Here is a 21,726-nt window from a genome sequence, read left to right as displayed (position 1 = left end):
AAGGGTCAACAATAATGTTCTGGTTCAATAAATTCTTTTCCTGTTATTTTTCACAAGTTTCCTCTCTAGATGAGTATGTTGGAAACACTTTTGAATATTAAATGTGATTATCATAGCAATGATTCAAGCCTTATTTCAGTATGCTTCTGAAGACTAGCTCCTATTACACTTTTTTTTTTTCTTTTAACATGATCCAATAAATTCCATCCACTAATATAACATCAAAATCCCCATGTGTACGGTAGAGTCTGCACGACTGAGATTCTGACTCGGTACCTGATTCAACTCCGGTCCGACCAACATCATGACAACGAAAGTGATTAATGACCAAACTCTTGTTAATCTTTTTTTATTAGGTCCATTAACGACAATGGACCCACAATAATTATATAAATAAACACGGATCCCAAAGGATCAAGAACACAATAATCTAATCCTAAATACTGAGTGTTGAGAATCAAAGTTTAACTTGAGCGTCGGAATACATTTTGTAGGTACCATCCGAATTCGGAACTAGCGAGAAGGAGAAGTGAGAGAGCGAGAGTAGTAGAAGTCTCTTAGAGAGAAATGAGTAAAGTGTAGACCGAGCGAGCGAGGAGTGTCCGAATATTTTTCTTAATTACAACCCCATTCGAAAACAAAATAAATGTACTAGATGAATCTTAAAAAAAAAGCACAATTTTGAAAACTAATCTCTAGTGCTTTAGAGTTTTAGATTGCTCTCCATGTCTTCATTCCTCCCTCATTTCCATCTCCATCTCAATGTACCAGCTGCCACCAATACCAAAACCTTGTATGGTGTGGTCAACCTGCAACAATCATGGTGCCTCCACTATCAACATGTGGGATCCATATCCACTTGTTTCCTCAATAAATCCACGTGCCATTTTTCCCTTCCAATTTTAATTCCTCAATTGTAAAGCTATTACTTCTCCTATTTTTATTTTTACATTTATTTGATTCTTAGAAATTTAATAAATTTAATGGTTATGAACAGACAATATTAAACACTTTTAATCGATTAACGAATAAAAAATCATTCTTGATGTAAAAGGCAATAAACTTGTCATACACTATGATTTGTCATGAGGTGTGAGCATAAAATTTACGTTGTCAAGACACCTATTTCCCCATTTTTGTTTATGGGTTTGCAAAGTTTTCACCAAAATATGTATTTATGAGTCATAATCATTCACGAGTCACTTAAAAAAGAGAATTTGCATTTAAAAAAATGATTAAATTTGCTTCTTGTCATCATATAAATATCTGAAACTATAGAAAACTTAAATAACTTTTGAAATTTTAATAGGAGTTTCGTTTAAGCTCCTAAAATCAACTTCTTTTAAGTCCCGAATTAAAGACTTAAGTGATAATAATAACCTACGCTACACCGTTATATATTATATTTATATTGTTAGTGCTATTTTCCTTACAAACAAAAAAGTTCAATTTTTAAACTTATCAATTAAATTAGTACAAAACTTAAAATCTATTTTTAAGTATATAATCTTTTTCCTATTTTTATTTAATGTGAATTATCATTTAACATGACATCATTATGTTATTGAATTTTGCAAAAAAAAAATGTCTTGAAGTTTATAATTATATCACTAGTCTTTTTTATTAACCAAAAATATAAGAAACTATTACATTATTGAAAGTGCATATATATTGAACATTTACAAATGTCTTTTTTTTGAAATAAATTCATGGAAATAATCCACACAAATTCCGAGTTTCCACTCCAATAAGAATCACTCCTCAGATCATCATCACTTGCCACCATAACTCCATTGGCTTTGGCCACAATAGTTCAAAGAAATTTGTGAATTGTGTTGATGGCTTCTTCTTCTTTGGTTGTTGTTGGACCTCTTAGCCTCACTCAACAAAATGGTTACAAAGTGTGGGAAGATCCTTCTTTCATCAAGTGGAGGAAAAGGGACCCTCATGTCACCTTGCACTGCCATGACTCTCTAGAAGGTCTCGCTCTCATCAACAAATTTTTTCCATTTCGTTTACTGGGATGGATTCTACGCGAAAATGGATTCATTTCATGTTTTGGGTTTGTTAGATAGATGGAAAAACATTGGTTGTATTCTGAAAGTTCGTATTTTTTAGTTGCCCTTTTGAAGATGTTATTCCATTCATGAGAGTTTTCTATTCTAATTTCCATTGGGGGGTTGATAAATGGCTGTAACGTTCAGCTGAATGAAATGATTTGGGAAAATGAGGCGAGGATTGTATATTCTAAAAGTTCATTTTTTAGGCTATTTGAGAGAAAATTGCCATTTTTTTTAATTTGTTCTATTATTGTGTTCATAAAGAGTTTATCTATTATATTTTTTATTGGATGAAATGTTTTAAGTAAATTATGTACGGGTATATAATGCTGGCTTCTCATATTAAGTGTTGTGATTTAATCAATAGTTCATTGCACACGAAAGAAGTTCAAATCAGTCACTGTAGTTTTTCAGTAGATGCTTACCGCCAAAAAATTGTAAAGGTTTTGTATGAGTTTACGTTGTTATGGATTTCCTTCTATTTTGGTTTTGTTATGGGAATCTGGAATTTTGTGATGTGTGTAGGATCTCTCAAATATTGGTATCAACGGAACAAAGTGGATTTTTTGGTTTCCCAGTCTGCTGTTTGGAATGATGATGCTGTTCAGGGGTCTCTTGATTGTGCTGCATTTTGGGTCAAAGATTTGCCTTTTGTTAAGTCCTTGTCTGGATATTGGAAATTCTTCATCGCTGACAGGCCCAGCAATGTCCCTACTAATTTTTATGAAACTGAGTTCCATGATTCAGAGTGGAAAAATTTGCCTGGTAAGTGCTTATGTTATTTGTGAAACGCCTTTGCATTCACTGTGTATTATTTCCTCACTATGTATGCTTAATTTCTTCACCATGTTCTCTAAATTTTGCTTTACAATAGAGTTTGTTGTAGTGGTGAATGCTGTTATTTTGCTTTGATGATGAATTGGTTTTTGTCATTTTCTGTTCTTAGTCAGTGCTGATATCTTAATCAATGTTTAATTATGTTTTGTCAAAATTGGACAGTTCCTTCGAATTGGCAGTTACACGGATTTGACATTCCTATATATACAAACGTGGTGTATCCATTTCCTGTAGATCCTCCTTTCATTCCAATGGAAAATCCTACTGGCTGTTACAGAACATACTTCCAAATTCCTAAAGAATGGGAGGGTATGACTTGCTGAATTTCCTTATGCTGTTTTTTCTTTTGTTTTGTGGATTGACATACACTATTGAGGAATTTGGTGTTGCCATTCCCTTGTTTTCATTCAGTTTATGTCGCTGCATTGTACTTCAAATGTAATTACGAAAGCATTATATAATACTGTTTTTGTGAAGTATATAGTGCTTTCCCATTGGTTTTAGATCTCCACCAGTACATGCTATTTTTTTTAGTTTAGAATGCTTATTTCTTTGGAACATTGATTGGTTTTTTTGTAGGTAGAAGAATTTTGTTGCATTTTGAAGCAGTTGATTCTGCCTTTTGTGCTTGGATAAATGGGCATCCTGTTGGATATAGGTATCTCTCTCTCTCTCTCTGATATTCGGATCATACACTCTTGAACATGATTACGTACTTGCTGGTTAGTATTTTTCTTTTGTATTTTTAACTCTAGCATATATGATGTGAGGAGGGAGAGGGGGTGGGGGTAAAAAGGTATAGATGATCAAATGTTCAAAGCAATGCAAGCCAGGAAGAAGGTATGCTATGAAATAGATAATACATTGGTAACCGTGGTCTTTGGCTATGAATAAAACACTTGTCATCTAATGATTAGATATTCATTTACTATCTTGTCTTTTCTATTGCAAATCCATAGCTGGACATCTGAAATTTAGTAGTGTGTTCATGCTAAAATGAAAAGGCTTAGGCCTGTTTTTTAATGGATATGGAGTGGAGTGTCTTATTACATAATATTTAAGAATACCAAAGGTAATATAAATGAAGCTTTGGCATTACTCAACTCTTGTTTCTATTTTGCAAGGACAGCCAAGACAGCAGACTACCTGCAGAGTTCGAAATCACTGATTTTTGTCATCCATGTGGTTCAGATCTTAAGAATGTTCTAGCTGTTCAAGTGTATAGATGGAGTGATGGCTCTTACCTTGAGGACCAGGACCAATGGCGGTTATCCGGCATCCACCGTGATGTTCTTCTTATGTCAAAGCCAGAGGTTTGTTTTCACTAAATTTCTCCTCACCTACTAGTGTTTGATATCATTTATGATGTGTTCTTATTATAATTAAGTTAGTGTATATAGGTTAAAAAGGAAGTCAGTAATGTTTATTTTTTACATATGATAGTCAAAGTGTGATGCTGTTAGGAAGGATACAAGGAAAAGAGAAATTAGTTAAGATAGTTAGAATGTTAATGAGTTATTTACTTGAGGTGTTAGTCATATATAAATAGGGGAAGAAGGATGTTAATTTTGTAGTTTGAGCAATTGCTCTTTGTGAAGGGGAAACCCTAGGAGGATAGAGTGCTCTCCTATTTCTTGTTCTTTTCATTCTATTGAATGAAAGTCATTCTTTTCTTTCTGTTTTCAGTTCTTGGTTCCTAACAGATGCTGTCATTTTTTATTAGCGTTAGGTTATATAATCTCTAGTAGAATAAATTAATAGTTAGATTATATCATAAATGCACCTAATTTATCATTTAAATAACCTAGAGAATTCAACTTTGAGAATTATATACATGTATATTTATATCTAGTTTTTTTATTGAATATAGCTTGTCCAAATTTTCAGCCATTTGACTATTTTTTTCATGCTTGATGCTAATGTCTTTCAAAATATTTTGTGTGTAGGTCTTTGTTACTGACTATTTTTTCAAATCAAATCTCGCTGAAGATTTTTCTTATGCAGATATACTGGTAAGTGTAAATACATTGTTAAATTATTGTTATTTTTCATGTCATAATTCTATTATGCATCCGTAACCGGTCTTGTGGAGGATTTTACCAAAATCTGATTATATTGAAGTCTCTATTATTTTGTTGTTGAGTTTGTAAAAGTGAAATGCAGTTTCTAAATTTATAAATGAATTGATGTTCTGTATTTCTTCACAGTAAATTTTACCATTGTTTTCTTTATTCTACCATCATTGCCCCATTGTATCACTGATATTACAACAGCACTTTTTATTTTATTTGTGTTATTGTTATTTGGGATATAATATCAACTTCATGCATAATCCAGGTTGAAGTAAAAATAGATAGATTAAAAGAGACATCCAAGGATAATGTTCTCACAGACTACTCTATAGAAGCTACATTGTTTGATTCTGGAAGCTGGTACACCTCTGAGGGCATTGCTGATCTCCTTTCATCTAATGTGGCAGACATAAAGCTCCAACCATCAAGTACACCATCACCGACATTAGGGTTTCATGGCTACGTGCTTACGGGGAAACTGCAATCACCAAAGCTTTGGTCTGCAGAGAAAGTAAGAAATTTCAATCATATTTTTTCATGTGTTTGGGTGGATTTTATTCATTGATTAGCAAACTAATGGTTACATAACATTACTATTGAAAAATAATGTTGAAGTAGTTATTAAGATTTTTTGTCAAGTGATTACCCACAACTGTAATACTGCAAATGCCTCCTGAGTTTCTTGTCTCGTTACCTTCTCTCATTCACTTTTTTATCTACGGCATATTTTTGTTTTCATAGCCATTGAGTGATAGACAGATAAAGTTTTTGAATGGAGTTTCTTAAACTCCTATGAAAAGGTTTTATGATGATTTATCAAGACAAGACCTGTCTTTGTGATTGAAAGCTTTTGACATATTTTGATTCTCTTAAAGCTTCAAATGATATTTTTTTGTTATTGATCTTCTACCTATGTCGTTTTCATGTATAATTTTTCTTTGCCTTTTCACAGCCATACCTCTATACTCTAGTTGTTGTCTTGAAAGACCAATCTGGTCGTGTTGTTGACTGTGAATCATGTCCAGTAGGATTTAGAAAAGTATCTAAAGCCCACAAACAACTGCTTGTTAATGGACATGCTGTTGTAATTAGAGGTGTGAACAGGCATGAGCATCATCCTCAAGTGGGGAAGGCAAACATAGAATCCTGCATGATCAAGGTACTGCTAATCTTTTTTTGCCCTTCAATAAAATTGTCAGTACCGTTCATTTATTTGACGGCCAAATGCCGTATTTTTTCAGACACTAATTAGTAATAATTGCTGTGCTTACAGGATTTGGTATTGATGAAGCAAAATAATATTAACGCTGTGAGGAACAGCCATTATCCCCAACATCCACGTTGGTATGAGCTATGTGATCTGTTTGGCATGTACATGATAGATGAAGCCAATATCGAGACGCATGGTTTTGACTATTCTAAACATCTCAAGCATCCTACTTTGGAACCAATGTGGGCATCTGCAATGCTGGATCGTGTGATTGGCATGGTTGAGAGAGATAAAAATCACACATGCATTATCTCGTGGTCATTAGGGAATGAATCTGGATTCGGAACAAATCATTTCGCTTTAGCTGGTATATAGTGCACTTGGGTTCACTTACAGTTAGCATATACATATTTGAAGTAACTTTTTTTTTATTCTGCTGTTACATTTTATTTGAAAGATTGCTGGCTAATTCTTTTTTCTTTTTGTCAATGCACCAGGTTGGATTCGTGGACGAGATTCATCGCGGGTATTACATTATGAAGGAGGTGGATCTAGGACTCCATGCACTGATATTGTGTGTCCTATGTATATGCGTGTTTGGGATATGGTGAAAATAGCCAATGATCCAACTGAAACACGTCCTCTGATACTATGCGAGTATGATTTCATATTTTTGCATCAACAACATAGTATGACTTTGTTTTCAGTTATAGATAATTATATCGATTTTTATTTGTTATGTCCAAAAGAAATGGCCTACTAGGTAGTAGGGTCTTTTTCTTGCACATAACTTTCTCACCCGGTTATGTAATATCTATATCTCTTAGTGATATAAATCTAAGATAACATTGGTGCATTTCCTCTCTGTATCTTTGTTACTGCTGGTACCATTTGTTTTTCACATATTTAAAATCTTCCTTTTGTTGCTGACCGAAAAAATGACAGATATTCACATGCAATGGGAAACAGTAATGGAAATCTTCATACATATTGGGAAGCAATTGACAACACATTTGGACTCCAAGGAGGCTTTATTTGGGATTGGGTTGATCAGGTGAGTGGTTCTTCAATATAGTAACCAAGTTGATGAAGGATCAACTTTATTTTACATGGTCTTAATTCTCTCAATTTTGTGCTTTGCTTTAGGCGCTGGTTAAAGTTTATGAAGATGGTACAAAACATTGGGCATATGGAGGTGAATTCGGGGATGTTCCCAATGATTTGAATTTCTGTTTGAATGGGCTCACATTTCCTGATCGAACTCCTCATCCGGTTTTACATGGTAAACTGACAGATTGTCTCATTATTGCACACACAACCTTGTAGGAGTAACAATTCGTTCTTCTGTTTACATCATTAGTCATGCTTCATGAATATGCCTTTTGTTTCAGAGGTTAAGTACTTGTACCAGCCAATCAAGGTGGCTTTAAATGAAGGGAAATTGGAGGTACTCATAGTTTATCTGTATTTTATGTTTCTCTAGTCAAATTTGTCTTGATAATTTTTGTTTTGTTTTTTATTTTGCAGATAAAAAATACTCATTTTTTTCAAACAACTGAAGGATTGGAGTCCAGCTGGTATATTTCTGCAAATGGATATAACCTTGGATCTGGTACTTTGGACCTTGCCCCTATAAAGCCCCAGAGTAGTTATGCTGTTGATTGGGAATCAGGTCCATGGTATTCTCTATGGGCTTCATCATCAGAAGAAGAACTATTCCTAACTTTAACGTTTAAACTTTTGGACTCCACACGTTGGGTTGAAGCTGGTCATATTGTTTCATCTGCTCAAGTTCAATTGCCAGCCAGGAGAAGCATTCTTCCGCATGTAATTTTATGACGTTTCGATTTATTTTAGAACCAAGTCATACCTCTTGTTAGGGCCAAGTAATGAGGTTTAGTAGTTATACTATATGTTGTTATTGCTTAAATTGAATCTTTCTCTTTCATGAATGGTTGTTGTATTCAGGCTATTGATATTAGTAGTGGCACTCTGGTTGCTGAAACACTAGGAGATACAATCATAGTCAAACAGCAAGATGTTTGGGATTTGACATTGAATACTAAAACAGGTTTAGTTGAAAGCTGGAAGGTAAATCTGAATTTTGAATTTATCATTGTTTCATTGAATGCCTGATTAAATTGGAACTTGTTTTGAAATGTTTGAAGAGTAAAACATGTCATAGTTTTTGGAACATTTATGATTTAAGTTTCCTAGTCAATAGAAGTTTTATGATGCCTCTTCAAATTTTTGTATGACTTTACAGCTATTATTATGATGATGATAATGCTAGGTCAAAGGAGTACATATTTTGAAAAAGGGCATCCTCCCATGTTTCTGGCGAGCTCCTATAGATAATGATAAAGGAGGAGAGGAAGCCAGTTATTTGACCAGGTGGAAAGCTGCCGGAATGGACTGCCTCCACTTTATTGCTGAGAGCTGTTCTGTGCAAAATATTACCGAAAACTCGGTTAGAATATTGGTGGTTTTTCTTGGTGTTACAAAGGGTGCAGAGGGTTCTCTCTCTAACCAAGACAAGTCAAAGGTTCTATATACTACAGAAGTGACATATACAATTTATGCTTCTGGGGATATTATTATAGAATGCCAAGTGAAGCCAAATCCTGATCTCCCTCCTTTACCACGCGTGGGAGTTGAGTTAAATTTGGAAAAATCATTGGATCTAGTCACTTGGTATGGAAGAGGACCATTTGAGTGTTATCCGGATCGAAAAGCTGCAGCCCAAGTTGCAGTCTATGAACATAATGTTGGTGAGTTGCATGTTCCTTATATTTTTCCTGGGGAATCTTCTGGCAGGGCAGATGTTAGGTGGGCAACATTCAGAAACAAAAATGGTTTTGGAATATATGCTTCTAGGTATGGTAGCTCTCCACCCATGCAAATGAGTGCAAGCTACTATAGCACCTCAGAACTTGCCCGTGCCACACACAATGAAGAGCTCATTGAAGGAGATAGCATTGAGGTATTTATATCTTGCATCAATATTTCTGTACATTTTTCTTCCACTGTTTTTGAAATGGTAAAATGCGCTTGAATCCATCAATATATGGTGATGACTGTTCAGGGAGCAAATTAGAATAAGGCTATAGTTTATGGTGTAAATGTGGTGTGTTAATGTTTAGATGTCAAGCAGAAAACTGGGGTTCAATGTTTTCCGAAATTTGTGTTAGTGGTGACACTTTTGCAACTATACGAAATGTAATATTTATTTGTGCTGCATGTGAGTGCATTGTGGTTGTGTCTGTTCTTTGTGACCTGAATTTCTTCATGTACAATTAGTTGTTTTGACTGTTACCGGCTATGGTGACATGTAGTATTCTACTGAGATGGAAATATGACCATTTTTTATATATTATCCCAACTTTCATAGAAACTATTATTAGGGTGAACACTTCTTAACATGGTATCAAAACCATTTTGAGTCTATCCTACCGATTGTTTGTTGAGCTTATTAGGTCATCTGCTATCGAGCCGTAATCGGACCAGCCATAATATATAGTCTCACGCACAAGTTGGTAGCCTCGGCGTGAGGGGTGTGTTGGAGATCCCACATCGACTATAGATTAAGACATTTTATAGTATATAAGTGGTACAAACCTCACCTTATAAGCCGGTTTTATCATGTTAAGTTAGGTTTAAAGTTCACTTATTAACCAGGGTAAAATGTTTTGTCGGTGAACATTTGGTAAAATTTATATTGGTCCTTAAATCTCTAAAATGTGGTGGATTCCTTCTCTGGTCCAGGCAAAATGACGTATAAGGCAATCTCTGAGATTTTGGCACATCTTGTGCACAGGTCTCTTTTTTCACAGTAACATATAAGTTTTCCTTTTTCAGAAAAAAAAAAGAAATAGAACCAAAACCACTGATTTTAAGCTGTAGGGACTAAAATAAACTTCCACCAAATCTTGAAGGACCTAAAACATTTGAATCGAGATACAAGTAGTGTATCAGAGAGCTGATATTCTGAAGTAGTGTATCAGAGAGCTGATATTCTGAATTGTGAATCGTTTCCTATCATAAATCGTAAGATTCATAAACGTTAAAAAATAACATATACTTAAATATATAAGATATGTATACATGCAAGATACAATAAATTATATATATTTTACCCTTGATATTACTATTGAATTTCTCATCTTGGATGTTTTATGGTATTTCAGGTTCATCTGGATCACAAGCATATGGGATTAGGTGGAGATGATAGTTGGTCGCCATGTGTCCACAATCATTATTTGATTCCTCCTGTGTCATATTCATTCTCTGTTAGATTGTGTCCTGTAACTCCAGACACTTCTGGGTATGACATCTACAAATCCCAGTTTCAAAACTCTTGAATTCTTGGATCACATGACTCTATTCTATCCAAGAATAAAATGTAGAATAAGACAGAAGACTGGTATGTTTACAAAGAACTACTCCAAAGAAACTTCAAAGCTGTTGATATAAAGAAACACTCTCATGCAATCATTTTAGTTGGAAGCTTGATTTAATAATGTGGAAGGTGAATATAATCTTGTATTACAAAATTGGTCCATCGGAACAAAGTGGTAAATTCCCAAAGTTGTTTAATTAATGTGCTGTAACTGATTTGTTGTTCTTATTTGATGATGAGTAACACTGAAATGAATGAAAATAATCTCCACACTCTGAATTTTATTTTTATGTATTTTTATGAGATCACAAGGGCCCGAGAGGAAAAAAAAATAATCTACAATTTTGTTTTGGGTTCCAAGTTTTCCTTTTAAAGAATTTGGGTAATTCGTCAAATCCTTTTTCGTTCATGAGATCGACCAAAGAAACGTTTTTTTAATGGATAAATCGTACAATCAAAATGAGACAAAAGTCCAAAGTAAAATTGTTAAAAATTATAATTTTAGCCCCATAATTTTTTTATCCATAATTTGGGTTCCTCTAATTTTAATTTCTCCAGCGCAATAAGAACCCAGAAAAAAATTACATAAAATAGGACGGAATTTTATAAGTTTTGGTAGAGGATAACTTAGTTTTTCACAAAATTTCTAAAAAATTCACCCAAAATAGTTTTTTTCTGATCTTCCACGTACGAAACTCGATTAAATTTGGGACAAAACGCGACAAATTTTAGGTCAAATGGAAGAGTATTAACCTAGGAAAAAAAATCAAAGAAGTTCACACACAAACGAACATTCCTTTCAGTCTTGATAGTGATAAATAAAAAATTGATTGCGAATATTGTGGGACGAATCTGGGGCTCAGATCTAAGCCAAAACTCAATAGATACAATGACCAATGTCTGGTAAAAATTTCAGACCAAAATACTCAAGGAGTAAGGTGTAGTAAGTCCCACACCGAGAGTGAACACAACTGGTCTTCCAAAACCAAAACGCCCTGACTTTCCTACCCCGTATTTTTTTGTGTGATTTGTTTATGGACGTGCCTCCTTACCTGGGTGCAAACAACATATGAAAGTACTTGTGAGAATTTTTCCAATACGGACCCAAATTTTTTTTTGCAGAAAGTAGGGCGAAATTTTACAAGTTTTCGTAGAGGATAGCCTTGCTTTGCATAAAATTTCTGAAAAAATTCTCTTGAAGTAGTTTTTTCCTGAAATTCCACGAAAGAATCTCTACTGAATTTGGGACAAAATGTGACAAATTTCATGTCAAACGAATAAGTATTCACCTAGAAAAAAAATAAAAAAGTTTCACACACAAACAAATCTTACTTTCAGCCCTGGTAGTGATAAATAAAAAACTTATTGCGAATCTTGTGGGATGAATTTGGGGCTCATATCTCAGCGAAAACTCAATAGACAGAATAACCAATGTCAGGTAAAAATTTCAGACCAAAATACCCAAGGAGTAAGGCTTAGTAAGTCCCACACCGAGAGTGAACAAAACTGGTTTTCCGAAAACAAAACATCCTGAATTTTCTATCCCGTATCTTTATTTTTTGTGATTTGTTAATGGACCTGCCTCCTTACCTGGGTGCATACAACATATGAAAGTACTTGTGTGAATTTTTCCAGCGCAATACGGACCCAGAAAAAAAATGAAAAAAGTAGGGCGAAATTTTACAAGTTTATCGCCTTTGTTTTCAATAATATTTATGAAAAATTCTCCCGAAATAGTTTTTTCCTGCAATTCCATGAAAGAATCTTGACTGAATTTGGGACAAAATGCGAGAAATTTTAGGTCAAACGGATGAGTATTCACCCACGAAAAAAAATCAAACAGTTTCACACACAAACTAACGTTCCTTTCGACCCTGGCAGTGATGAATAAAATATTTATTGCAAATCCTGTGGGATGAATTTGGGACTCCAAATCTCAGCAAAAACTCAGTAGACACAACGAAGAATGTCCGGTAAAGATTTCAGACCAAAATAGCCAAGGAGTAAGGTGTAGTAAGTCCCATACCGAGAGTGAACAAAACTGGTTTACCGAAAACAAAACGTCATGGTTTTTCTTTCCCGCATCTTCTTTTTGTGATCTTTTTATGGACGTGCCTCCTTACCTGGGTGCAAACAACATATGAAAGTACTTGTGTGAATTTTTTTCAACGCAATACGAACCCAAAATAAAATTGCCGAAAGTAGGGCGAATTTTACAAGTTTCGGTAGAGGATAGCCTTTGTTTTCAATAAAATTTAAGAAAAATTCTTTCGAAATAATTTTTTTCCTGAATTTCCACGTAAGAATCTCGACTAAATTTGGGACAAAACGCGACAAATTTCAGGTCAAACGGATGAGTATTCACCAAAGAAAAAAAATCAAACAGTTTCACACACAAACGAACCTTCCTTTCGACCCTGACAGTGATGAATAAAAAATTTATTGGAAATCTTGTGGGACGAATTTGGGGCTCAAATCTCAGAAAAAACTCAATAGACACAACGACGAATGTCCGGTAAAGATTTTAGACCAAAATACCCAAGGAGTAAGGCGTAGTAAGTTCTAGACCGAGAGTGAACAAAACTAGTTTTCCAAAAACAAAACGTTCTGGATTTTCTTCCCCGTATCTTCTTTTTGTGATTTGTTTATGGACGTGCCTCCTTACCTGGGTGCAAACAATATATGAAAGTACTTGGGTGGATTTTTTTCAATGCAATACGAATCCAGAATAAAATTGCCGAAAGTAGGGCGAAATTTCACAAGTTTCGGTAGAGGATAGCCTTGGTTTTCAATAAAATTGATGAAAATTATACGGAAATAGTTTTATGCTGAAATTTCACGTAAGAATCTCGATTGAATTTGGGACAATACGCGACAAATTTCAGGTCAAACGGATGAGTATTCACCCTCGAAAAATAATCGAACAGTTTCACACACAAACGAACCTTCTTTTCGACTCTGACAGTGATGAATAAAAAATTTATTGCAAATCTTGTGGGACGAATTTGGGGCTCAAATCTTAGCCAAAACTCAGTAGACACAACGACGAATGTCCGGTAAAGATTTCAGACCAAAATACCCAAGGAGTAAGGCGTAGTAAGTCTCAGACTGAGAGTGAACAAAACTGATTTTCCGAGAACAAAACGTCCTGGCTTTTCTTCCCCGTATCTTCTTTTTGTGATCTGTTTATGGACGTGCTTCCTTACCTGGGTGTAAACAATATATGAAAGTACTTGTTTGAATTTTTTTCAACGTCATACGGAACCAGATTAAAATTGCCGAAAGTAGGGCGAAATATCACAAGTTTTGGTAGAGGATAGCCTTATTTTCAATAAAATTTATGAAAAATTCACCCGAAATAGTTTTTTCCTGAGATTTCACGAAAGAATGTCGACTGAATTTGGGACAAAACGCGACAAATTTGATGTGAAACAGATGAGTATTTACCCACTAAAAATAATCAAACAAGTTCACACAAAAACGAAACTTCCTTTCGGCGCTGGCAGTGATGAATAAAAAATTTATTGCATATTTTATGGGACGAATTTGGGCCTCAAATCTCAGCCAAAACTCAGTATACACAACGATCAATTTCCGGTAAAGATTTCAGACCAAAACAGCCAAGGAGTAAGGCGTAGTAAGTCCCAGAACGAGAGTGAACAAAACTGGTGTTCCGAAAACAAAACGTCCTGGCTTTTCTTCCCCGGATCTTCTTTTTGTGATCTGTTTATGGACGTGCCTCCTTACCTGGGTGCAAACAACATATGAAAGTACTTGCGTGAATTTTTCTCAACGCAATACGGGCCCAGAATAAAATTGCCGAAAGTAGGGCGAAATTTCACAAGTTTCGGTAGCCTTGGTTTTCAATAAAATATATGAAAAATTCTCCTGAAATTGTTTTTTCCTTAAATTCCACGTAAGAATCTCGACTGAATTTGGGACAAAACGCGACAAATTTCAGTAAAAAACGGATGAGTATTCACTCACGAAAAAAATCAAACAGTTTCACACACAAACGAACCTTCCTTTCGGCCCTGGCAGTGGTGAATAAAAAATTTATTGTAAATCCCGTGGGACGAATTTGGTGCTCAAATCTCAACCAAAGCTCAGTAGACACAACGACGAATGTCCGGTAAAGATTTCAGACCAAAATACCCAAGGAGTAAGGCGTAGTAAGTCCCAGACTGAGAGTGAACAAAACTGGTTTTCCGAAAACAAAACGTCCTGGCTTTTCTTCCCCGTATCTTCTTTTTTAGATCTGTTTATGGACGTGCCTCCGTACCTGGGTGCAAACAACATATGAAAGTACTTGCGTGAATTTTTCTCAACGCAATACGGATCCAGAATAAAATTGCCGAAAGTATGGCAAAATTTCACAAGTTTCGGTAGAGGATAGCCTTGGTTTTCAATAAAATTTATGAAAAATTCTCCCGAAATAGTTTTTTCCTGAAATTTCACGTAAGAATCTCGACTAAATTCGGAACAAAACGCGACAAATTTCAGGTCAAACGGATGAGTATTCACAAATGAAAAATATCAAACAGTTTCACACACAAACGAACCTTCCTTTCGGCCCTGGCAGTGATGAATAAAAAATTTATAGCAAATTGTGGGACGAATTTGAGGCTCAAATCTCAGCCAAAGCTCAGTAGACACAACGAAGAATGTCCGGTAAAGATTTCAGACCAAAATACCCAAGGAGTAAGGCGTAGTAAGTCCCAGACCGAGAGTGAACAAAACTGGTTTTTCGAAAACAAAACGTCCTGGCTTTTCTTCCCCGTAACTTCTTTTTGTGATCTGTTTATGGACGTGCCTCATTACCTGGGTGCAAACCACATATGAAAGTACTTGCGTGAATTTTTCTCAACCTAACACGGAACCAGAATAAAATTGCCGAAAGTAGGGAGAAATTTCACAAGTTTCGGTAGAGGATAGCCTTGGTTTTCAATAAAATTTATGAAAAATTCTCTCGAAATAGTTTTTTCTTGAAATTCCACGTAAGAATCTCGACTGAATTTGGGACAAAACGCGACAAATTTCAGGTCAAACGGATGAGTATTCACCCACGAAAAAAATCAAACAGTTTCACACACAAACGAACCTTCCTTTCGGCCCTGGCAGTGTGATGAATAAAAAATTTATTGCAAATCTTGTGGGACGAATTTGGGGCTCAAATGTCAACCAAAACTCAGTAGACACAACGACGAATGTCCGGTAAAGATTTCAGACCAAAATACCCAAGGAGTAAGGTGTAGTAAGTCCCACACCGAGAGTGAACAAAACTGGTTTTCTGAAAACAGAACGTCCTGGCTTTTCTTCGCCGTATCTTCCTTTTGTGATCTGTTTATGGACATGCGTCCTTACCTGGGTGCAAACTACTTATGTTAGTACTTGTGTGAATTTTTTTCAATGCGATACGGACCCAGAATAAAATTTCCAAAATTAGGGCGAAATTTCACAAGTTTCAGTAGAGGATAGCCTTGGTTTGCACTAAATTTATGAAAAATTCTCCCGAAATAGTTTTTTCCTGAAATTCCACGTAAGAATCTCGACTGAATTTGGGACAAAACGCAACAAATTTCAGGTCAAACGGATGAGTATTCTCCGACGAAAAAAATCAAACAGTTTCACACACAAACGAACCTTCGTTTCAGTTCTGGCAGTGATAAATAAAAAATTTATTACGAATTTTTTGGTACGAATCTCGGGCTCAGATCTCATTCAAAACTCAATAGACACAATGACCAATGTCTGGTTGAAATATCAAACCAAAATATTCATGGAGTAAGGCGTCGTAAGTCCCACACCGAGAGTGAACAAAACTGGTTTTCTGAAAACAAAACGTCCTTGCTTTTCTACCTAGTATCTTTTTTTGTGATTTGTTTATGGACGTGCCTCCTTACCTGGGTGCAAACAACATATGAAAGTACTTGTGTGCTTTTTTCCAACGCAATACGGACTCAGAAAAAAATTGCAAAAAGTATGGTGGGATTTTACAAGTTTTGGTAGTAGATAGCCTTGGTTGGCACAAAATTTTTGAAAAATTCTCCCAACAATGTTTGGACAAAACACAACAAAATTCAGGTCAAACAGATGAGTATTCACCTAGGAAAAAAATAAAACAGTTTCACACACAAACGAACTTTCCTTTCCGCCCTGACAGTGATAATTAAAACAAATTTGGCAAATCTTGTGGGACGAATCAGAGGCTAAGATCTCAACCAAAACTCATTAGACACAATGACCACTGTCTGTTAAAAATTTTGAGACCAAAATACCCAAGGAGTAAAGGGTAGTAAGTCCCACGCCGAGAGTGTACAAAATTGGTTTTCCGAAAATAAAACGCCCTGACTTTTCTACCCCGTAACTTTTTTTTGTGATTTGTTTATGGACGTGCCTCCTTACCTGGGTGCAAACAACATATGAAAGTAATTTCGTGATTTTAATCCTCTTATTGTATAAGATTTGTAATTTTGATGTAATTACAACTTTTACATGTTTTTTATTGTTATTTCACCAATTTAACTCTAAATCTAATATATTCATTGATTATCAAGAAATTTACAGATTTCCAAAATATGAAGACAAAAATTGCAAGCAAATGGAGGGACCAAAATTGTGGATCAGAAATCTGAGTGAAATCAAAATTATAATTTAACCAAAAATGAAATTGCTATGAAAAATAATCAATGCAAGTTCAAAACGATCAACGTTAACTTTTCTTACAGCTTTAATCAACAGTATTCACTTCTTAAGGTATTATAATTTTTAATAGTATTTTACATTTGAAACAGAATGCGCAAAATATATTTAATTCTCCACATTTACTTTGAATTATTTTTAATACTACCTCTTGTATGGTTGAAATATTTTTTTTTCTTGGCTTACCTATCATTTTTTCTCTTCAGCATAATATTTTAACTTATCATTCAAATATGTTTTGGTTTCGTACCTAATTTAAATCATGTAATCAGTACAAACCTGACTATTGATGAAGGAAAGAATAAATGAAAAGTAAAAAAAGAGTTAAAAAAAATGGAAGAATTTTTAAGTTGGGTTGTTGTCTATGTAACATAGACACTAACTAACTGACATTAATACGACGCGGAGATACTAATACAACACTTACAGATATAATTTCTAAAATATAGAATACGAAAACACTTTTATATATTATATAATTATGAATTATATAAAGTTACAATAAATATAAAAATTTATATGTACAAATATATTTTAATTTTTTTAACAGAAAAATATTTCTTATGACTGGTTCAAAAGAATTTATTCTTTATTTTTAGAATTATAATAAATATTTATACAATAAATTTAATTAAATTAATGTATTTCTCTTTTATAAAATTGTGTTAGAACCGTACTAAAATTATCATAAATCCAATAAATATTTTTTGAATTAGACATCTCACCGATACATGTCCTATGGATATCGTATGAGTATGGATATAGTATGAGTGTCAGTATCCGACACGTATGTCTGAACCTCAGGTTGTTATAGTGTCCTCAATGAGCACACTGCTATATCATCCAAGTGCAGCATTCACACACAAAAGAGATAGCAGACACAATCTAGAAGAAATTGTCTGTATCAATAACCAAATAACCAAACTGCAGACATCACAACTAAAAAGGATTCCCATTCATGTACTAAAAACATAATCAGAGAGTTAAGATAAGCTACAAAATCAACATTTTGAGAAGCATAGAAGATCATCCATGATGCAGGGGCAATAACTATCCTCGCACCCCTCACCAAGTCCTGAATTTTTCTATTTGCTCAAATGCACCAATAAACCCACAACTGTAAGATAATTTCACTAATGGAAAGTTTACACTACATTCATAGACATGATTTGCCTAGCAAGACCAGGATCTTGCTGTAACAGTTCTCTCAAATTGCTTTCCACCTCTGTCATCTGCTTTTCCAAGTATTCTTTCGAGCTCTGTTCAAAGACATAAATAGAATAAGAACTGAATTTCATTCAAAGGTTATGGAAACTCGTATTTACAGCTTTAGAAATTTAGCTAAAATAGTTGTATTTATGAGATTTAACTTTAGAAAATTCAAAATAAAATAAGGATAAAAATTATGGAAGCCAATAAGTTTTTGTGCAAATGAATGAAGGACATCTACCTGTAGTGTAGTAATTGTAGCTTCACCATCTTTAAACTTTTTCTCCTGTTCATTCATTAATGTTGCCTTGGTCTCCAATACAAACCTGGTGATCATGTTAAGCGCATGTTAAAGTATGCCATTAATATTTTCTAAAGCAGCCCATAAAACAAGCTTGTGTACTCTATTTAGTAGCATGTTCAAAGAGGTAACCACAACTCACATTCTCCCTGCAAAACAAAATAACTGGACACATCATATGTCTGTAGAAAACCAGGGCATTACTAATTACCAATAGAGATACTTTCAAATTTGTAGGGTTGTTCTAAAGAACAGAAGCAGTAAGAGAAGCTCGTGATTTTCTTCACATACCAATAGATTTGTAAACATTAGTATCATCAGGAACTTGCTTTAGCTCCTCCATGGTCAAGAAAGCACGCTTTTTTTCAGCTTCTTTGGAACGCATCTGGTTTTGCACCTGCATGTGCCAAGGCATAATATGAACTACTAGAGTCTCAGGCAACCCTAACAATAACAATCATATCATTCCCATACGCAAAATACAAATGTCAAGGTTTTCATTTCTTTCATATCCCACTTCTAGCAACAATTTACACTAGGTGCGGTTGACCCTTTTCTTTTTATCCCACTTCTTAATAAATAAAATTATGTATTCTCTTTCAGAACTCAGATGTAAGTATTCTGAGTCAGAGTTGATAGTAGTGCAAAGCCTGCACATCCCAGCACACACACAACCCGTAACACTTAAAACAGGGTAATCTATTGGTCATAACAATATACAGTGCACAAAATCACAAATTGACATAGCAATAGTCTGCATCAAATCATTCTTCTTCAACATAACAGCTTCTTCACAGTCATTCTAAGGACATTAATACAATCCTACAAAACATTAAGAATACACCCAGGAAACACATGTCTGAAAAACACCATCAATTTAAGAAACTAAAGAGGACCCTCATTCCATTAGAATCCATTAAGTTTAAGAAAAAAAAAATCTCTACAGGAAACAACCCTACTTGAGCTGCGAAATACTTGTGAAAAAAAAATGTTATTTGAAATATTTCATATGGTTTCATACTCAAGGCCCAACCTTGAAATGACTGATAAAGCTGAAACAACTTCACACCAGTTGAGACATACACTCAGGAAATTAGAAACCAATACTTAGCTCCCTCCATGTGAATCTAAAGGAGTACAAAAACAACTTCATATTATCCAGTAATTGCTTAAGGTGTAGGTCTCTTTTAATAAAATTCAATTATTCAGCCAGGTTCAATCAAATTCAGACAAAAATAACTTGGAGAGTGTAGTTATAGAAGTTTAAGAAAGTTACAGGGACAAAAATGTGTATACCAAAAACCTTACATCCCCTTTATAGATAGTTAGAAACTATACATATACATAAAGGAGATATGAAGCTTGGTGTCCACATTTGTGTTGTACTTTGTGGCTATGACTTTCTTCACTAATCTCCATTCTATACTTTTTTTTCATTATAAAAACTCTTATGGTATCACTATGAAACAGCTACGCTGATACCTAATCTCCATTCTATCTTTATAACTGTACACTTTACATGATTCATATCTCTAACTAGACTGTGCAAATCACCCATTTCTATAATTTAATTTGCACTATTTTTTAAAAATAAAAAATGCACAAAAAGTCTCTTTTTCCACTAATAACAACAATAATAAGAGATTAAGATAGGTTATGACGAACCTGTTTTAATTTTCCAGTAGTTTCGATCATGCGACCTTGAATTTCAAGGAAAGCCTGCATTTTTGGATCGAAAAATGAAAAAAAAAATGGTTATAGCGATTAGAAGAAGAACACTACATTGAAATTTTGAATAAGGAGACAGAACGAAAGAGATAGAGTGTTATTACAGTTCTGTTAGCTTCGTCCGCCATTTCAATCGATCAATGACAAGAGACGATGCTACAAATTTGTAACTCTCAAAAACCCTAACGCAATTGGATCCGAGAACGGGAAGAAGAAGACGAAGTAGAGGTTCTAATAAACGCACCGTTTTATGTTTTTTTATTTATTTCAAATTTTGTGATCAAAATTGGCAGAGTTTATATATATATATATACACATATACATATATATACATACATATATATATACATATACATATATATACATACATATATATACATACATATATATATACATATACATATATATACATACATATATATATACATATACATATATATACATACATATATATATATATATATATATAGTTTTTCTAGGTTTTGTTTTTCATAATTTGATGAGCTGTGTAATTTTAGTTTTATAAAATTTGAATTTAATTATATATTTACTAGTGTAAAATATTTATGTATTTGCAAGTCATAATAAATGTTAAATCTTATTTTTAATCCTATTATTAATTATTAATTTTTAAGTACATAAATAACTGATACTATAATGCGTTATTAACTTTGGCTGATAATTAGATAATATTATTTTTAATTAAAACTGTTTGATTTTAAAAGTTGAAAATCTAAATGTTAAAAATTAAATTTACATAGGACAAAAAAATACATATTTAGGAAACAAATAAGAAGAAAAGTTGATTTAAACATTTTTGTATACATTTTAAAAATCTTCTTAATCTTTTTTCAAAATAAACTAAATTTATTTCCTCTTTCTTTATGGAACAAATTAATTTTGATTTTATTGAATTGTGATTCATTTTTTTTCTAAAACCAAATAATGACATAACTCTTTAAATTTTAAAAATATTGAGGAATTTTGTTCTTTTTTCTAATAATATTTTACTTCTCAATATTTCCTTTAATACACTTTAATACATGTAAACTCACTCACTCCTTACATTATATTTATTTTTCAATAACTTTTAAGTTCCCTGATTCCCTTTTTTTTCTCCAACTAATAATTTTAATTTTATTTGATCTTAAACTTAAAATGCTTAAATAATATCTTAAACTTTAAACAAAACATCAAAATAAAAATTA

The 21,726-nt window shown here is 33.8% G+C and overlaps 2 protein-coding genes across 2 annotated transcripts; one reads left to right on the top strand and one right to left on the bottom strand.

The window, feature by feature from the left end:
• The first annotated feature begins 1,653 nt into the window (after window positions 1–1,653).
• LOC137818199 (glycoside hydrolase family 2 protein) lies at window positions 1,654–10,857 on the top strand. Its single transcript, XM_068621477.1, has 17 exons — window positions 1,654–1,980; window positions 2,586–2,825; window positions 3,060–3,206; window positions 3,477–3,555; window positions 4,027–4,210; window positions 4,844–4,909; window positions 5,235–5,480; window positions 5,922–6,128; window positions 6,243–6,546; window positions 6,677–6,836; window positions 7,125–7,233; window positions 7,326–7,461; window positions 7,571–7,626; window positions 7,707–8,006; window positions 8,148–8,270; window positions 8,473–9,162; window positions 10,367–10,857. Exons 1-17 carry the CDS (start codon window positions 1,839–1,841, stop codon window positions 10,538–10,540), a joined length of 3,363 nt encoding a protein of 1,120 aa, XP_068477578.1. The 5' UTR covers window positions 1,654–1,838; the 3' UTR covers window positions 10,541–10,857.
• A 7,356-nt stretch (window positions 10,858–18,213) lies between these two features.
• Window positions 18,214–20,822, bottom strand: PFD1 (PREFOLDIN 1). The gene is made up of 6 exons (XM_068635424.2): window positions 20,623–20,822; window positions 20,456–20,509; window positions 19,082–19,187; window positions 18,933–18,939; window positions 18,731–18,815; window positions 18,214–18,539 (listed from the first exon to the last, which is right to left on the bottom strand). The coding sequence occupies exons 1-6, from the start codon at window positions 20,644–20,646 to the stop codon at window positions 18,426–18,428; spliced, it is 390 nt and encodes a 129-aa protein (XP_068491525.1). The 5' UTR covers window positions 20,647–20,822; the 3' UTR covers window positions 18,214–18,425.
• Window positions 20,823–21,726: the final 904 nt, after the last annotated feature.

This window comes from Phaseolus vulgaris, chromosome 11 (assembly GCF_051622355.1).
Source record: "Phaseolus vulgaris cultivar YP4 chromosome 11, ASM5162235v1, whole genome shotgun sequence".
Lineage (NCBI taxonomy): Eukaryota > Viridiplantae > Streptophyta > Magnoliopsida > Fabales > Fabaceae > Phaseolus > Phaseolus vulgaris.
The sequence above is the reverse complement of the archived record's forward strand: the minus strand, read 5'-3'. Positions and strand labels throughout refer to the sequence as shown.

Coding starts and splice junctions, on each gene's coding strand:
- LOC137818199 (XM_068621477.1), top strand. CDS start 1,839: ATGGCTTCTTCTTCTTTGGTTGTTGTTGGACCTCTTAGCCTCACTCAA. Junction 6,837..7,124: donor CGTCCTCTGATACTATGCGA/GTATGATTTCAT, acceptor AAAAAATGACAG/ATATTCACATGCAATGGGAA. Junction 9,163..10,366: donor TTGAAGGAGATAGCATTGAG/GTATTTATATCT, acceptor ATGGTATTTCAG/GTTCATCTGGATCACAAGCA.
- PFD1 (XM_068635424.2), bottom strand. CDS start 20,646: ATGGCGGACGAAGCTAACAGAACT. Junction 20,510..20,622: donor CGGACGAAGCTAACAGAACT/GTAATAACACTC, acceptor CCAAAAATGCAG/GCTTTCCTTGAAATTCAAGG. Junction 18,540..18,730: donor CTACAATTACTACACTACAG/GTAGATGTCCTT, acceptor GTCTTTGAACAG/AGCTCGAAAGAATACTTGGA.